The sequence below is a fragment of the Arachis hypogaea genome, chromosome 1 (genome assembly GCF_003086295.3).
Source record: "Arachis hypogaea cultivar Tifrunner chromosome 1, arahy.Tifrunner.gnm2.J5K5, whole genome shotgun sequence".
Lineage (NCBI taxonomy): Eukaryota > Viridiplantae > Streptophyta > Magnoliopsida > Fabales > Fabaceae > Arachis > Arachis hypogaea.
In genome coordinates, this window is record NC_092036.1 from 89379334 (window position 1) to 89383405 (window position 4072).

General features: G+C 26.1%; 1 protein-coding gene across 1 annotated transcript; it reads right to left on the minus strand.

Annotated features, from left to right (window-relative positions):
• Nucleotides 1–644: 644 nt before the first annotated feature.
• Nucleotides 645–3715, minus strand: LOC112695808 (snakin-2). The gene is made up of 4 exons (XM_025748299.3): nt 3180–3715; nt 3019–3084; nt 2821–2863; nt 645–968 (listed from the first exon to the last, which is right to left on the minus strand). Exons 1-4 carry the CDS (start codon nt 3237–3239, stop codon nt 784–786), a joined length of 354 nt encoding a protein of 117 aa, XP_025604084.1. The 5' UTR covers nt 3240–3715; the 3' UTR covers nt 645–783.
• Between the last annotated feature and the right edge of the window lie 357 nt (nt 3716–4072).

Genomic DNA, 4072 nt, shown 5'->3' on the forward strand with positions numbered 1-4072 from the left:
AATTTTATTTCAAGCTCTGCCATTGCTTGGATGTATTCATTCTCAATTAGATTTCATTTAGATGTGTTCGATTTTAATATTATACTCATTATTTATGTTTAGATCCAATTATGTCCCTAGAAAAATGAATTATATAAATGTTGTAGAAATTAGTTTTAACTTTTGATGAACTAATTTTCGGAGTGAATCATCGATTCTTTCCCAGACAATTGTATTCTAACTTCAACAAGAAATTTTTAAAACTCAAACTAAAGCGTTCATGATGTGTAATTGACAGCAAAATAACATTGAATCACTTTTACAAACGTTAAAAAATATAAATAAGACAATTTCAACATTAAAAATACAAATAGAATTTACCCACAAAAACGATACTTTACTCACAAAAAAATCTAATCTGCCAATTCTTTTTAATATTCAACACAAACAGATGGTAATTTTATTGGCAAATACTCTTTTTAGTATTTACTTCTCTAATCCTTGCCGCGCAGTCCATTAGAACTTAAAAATATAAACTGCCTTCAATCAAATATCACATATTCATATAGAACGGTGTTTTTGTACATTTTCCAATTTTATGATATTTGTACTAATAATTGCGTATTAGTTGTCCAAACATGAAAGTAAAGTAATAATATATCTCATAATGACAAATATTTGTATTTTTCTCATACGAACTAAGCAGTTATACACTAGATTCACATACCACAAGAAGGGCACAAACTACACAACACAAGAAAGAAGAAATAATACATAAGGGGAAGTTGTAAGATAGGTTAAGGCTTAAGGGCACTTGGTCTTGTTACCATGGGTGGTCATGTCAGTGTAGCAAGAACCACATAGTTCCCTGTTACCAGCGGTACCAGGAGGGACACACTTGCACCTCACACAGCATGTCCCACAAGCCCTGTTGCACAAATTCGGTCTTGAGTGCAAACTGCACCTTTCTTTGCATAGTCCACCACAATCTGCCAACCAAACAATATTCACTTATTCAATTCATTCAACATCATACATATGTATGCTACTAGTACACTAGTACCAACCAACCATTATTTTATGACAAAATGTCCTACATACATATATGTCGTCAAAGGTTAACTTTTAGCTCACGAAATTGTCTAATTTTTTAAAAAACTTCAAAATTAATAATTAAATCATTTTTAAATATTTAATATTCACCTTAAAAAATAATTTCGACAAATTCGACACGTAATTAAAATGTACCAAGATATTTACCTAACTTTTTAACTTAGACCAGCAACATAGATTACGTCATGTTACTTGAATCCAAAATATCTAGGCTTCAAGGTTTTGCAAAGATTTTTCTTATTTACATGTATTTTGTATTGTATTGTAAGACTTATAATCTTTTAGCAACGATTTTTTTTGTTTTACATCTATTTTGTGTTGTAAAGCAAGACCTATACGGGGCTATAAATATAATCATGAATATGGAACCCAATACGATAGAGAGAGATTAGAGCACATGATGAATATACTAATTTTAAACTTTTGTTTTTATATATATCTTTATCTTAATATTTATTAACAATAACATGTAAATAATTTTTAATTACATAAAATATTTTAAATTATTTATTAATAATAAATAATATATGTTATTTCCATACTTATTTTAGTAATATAGGCTCTTCAATATATTCACTCTTTTACTGAAACAGAAAAATTCACTGAAAGTTGAACTGACAAATTGATAAAACTAAAAAGTTCAAACTAAAAATTCAACAAAACTAACCAAAATTAAATTGAATATAAAAGATTTATTTTTTTTTAAAATAATTTTATTTTATATTTTATCTTAAATTAATTAACTATTAAAAAAATAGATCGATTAATTAATTTTTTGACTAATTTTTTTTATTTCTAATCGATTTATTGCCGGCTGATTTTATCCTAAATCAGACCAATTTGGTAGACGATTTTCATTCAACCTAATCAAACCAATCGGTTCGGTTCAATTTTTAAAAAATGCATAATAAAACCAAAAACAGTGTGGGACGAATGTCAATTTAATGTCTTAACCGAAATTTTTATAATATGTATGTGAATACTTCAACTCAATAAAATGCTCATACTTCATAATTTATAAGGTTATGATTTTTCTTTTTCAGCTTATTTTAAGTCATCATGCTAAAAAATACAAAAAATAAGCGATTATGCAATGATACGGATTTAGTATTTAGTGTTCCAAGTCAAAATTTAATTATAATGTTGTAAATAAATTTAATTATTATGTTATATTTGATTTAAAGTGAATTATATGATAAAGATGTAAATTTACATTTTTTTTATGAGATTAAAGTCTTTGAAAAAATTAAGACTCATATTTTGAACAACAATAATATAATAAAAAATAATTAAAAAAATTATACTCTCTATATATTTTTAATCTGTATAGTAGAATGTCTCTTGATTTAATTCTTTGATGATTATTTTATTAAAAAATATGTTAAAAATAACATGTCTAAATATATTGTAACTAATTTGTGTTTATATGACATTAAATAACTAAATATTTTCAAAAAAATAAATTTCAATATGTTTTAAAAATCCAATAGAGTAACCGCAAATTAAATATACTTTTCAATTAGACACCAAAAAAAATTATAGTTTCCAATTTTCCGCGTTATCCAAAAAAAAAATATAAAGTCGTAAAAATGGACTAGACTATTTGTCTAAATTTAGACGCAAATTTTGGGTCAAAAATCATTGTTGTACAAATGATTAGTGTAAAAGTTAATGATGCATGACATTTAATTTGTGTAGCATTCTCATATTTTATAGTGTGGTGCTTACCTATATCTTGCATTAGCCTTCTGTTGCTGTCTCTCACAATAAGCTGAACAAAATAAATTTCAGCGCCAAAAGCATTTAATCAGCACTATATATATAACACTACATAGCTTTAAACTAAATAATAAAATAATAACAAGAGTTTATTTGAAGACACATAATAAATTTAAATGGACACAAGATAAAGAATAAAGTGCATACTGGCTTGTCCGCGGGCAGGCTCAGTTGTTCATCATCTTCATCTTCTATCTTCACATCAGATGAAACCTAAAGTAAAATTAAAAAAAAAAATACTAAGCATCGAGCTTCAAGTGGGTGGATATATATAAAAAGACCAAGTTAATGAGTGTATATTATGTTACTTTAGAAAGGCAGAGAAGCAAGAACACTCCGAGAAGCAGAACAACGCGTGATAATGCCATAGTGTATTATTATTGTATTTTAGGAAACTGATTTGAAATGGAGTGAGTCTATCTGATTCTGTGATTCACACCCACTAGTAGCGTTTATATAGCCACAAAAACAAGAGCGCCATAAGTATAACTCGCAACTCGCAAACTCAAAAATCTTCCAACTTTTAAATTACCGTATCACCCCTCCATATTTTTCTCACATCTGATTTATAAGCCTGTTGTCTATATCTTCGTAGTTCTTACACATACTTCAATATCAGTCACTAATTAAGCATAGTATAAAATATATGTACTAAATTAAAAAATTAATTATTGTATTATAATATATTAAATTCTTTTTTAATAATTAAATATATATATAATTTTTACGAAACATCTTTTGTCTTATTAGTATCTAGAGGTGGCAAACAGGTTAAAATTCGTCGGGTCGGCTCGCACAACCCACCTAAGACGGGTTAAGTTAAAAATTTGAAACCGATAAACTTAAAAAATCTATCTAACCCGCACCACTTAATTTGTGGGTTTTGCCGGATTTCGACGGGACAGATTTTTCCACCGGACCAGACATTTTTTTTTGTCAAAATTATTTTTTTATAAATTTTTATGATATTATTAATCTACAAAAGAATGAATATAATAATTAAAAATATTTTAAAGTATATTTGAATTATATTTTATATTTGATTAATTTTAAATTTAAAATATTTAATTATATATTTTGAACAATATTTTTTTTTATTTTAGACAATATTAATTTTATATTTTGTTTTAAAAAATTTAATTTTTAATTATATTAATTTTATATTTTGTTTTAAGATTGTCTCACTAAACGAAACAGGACA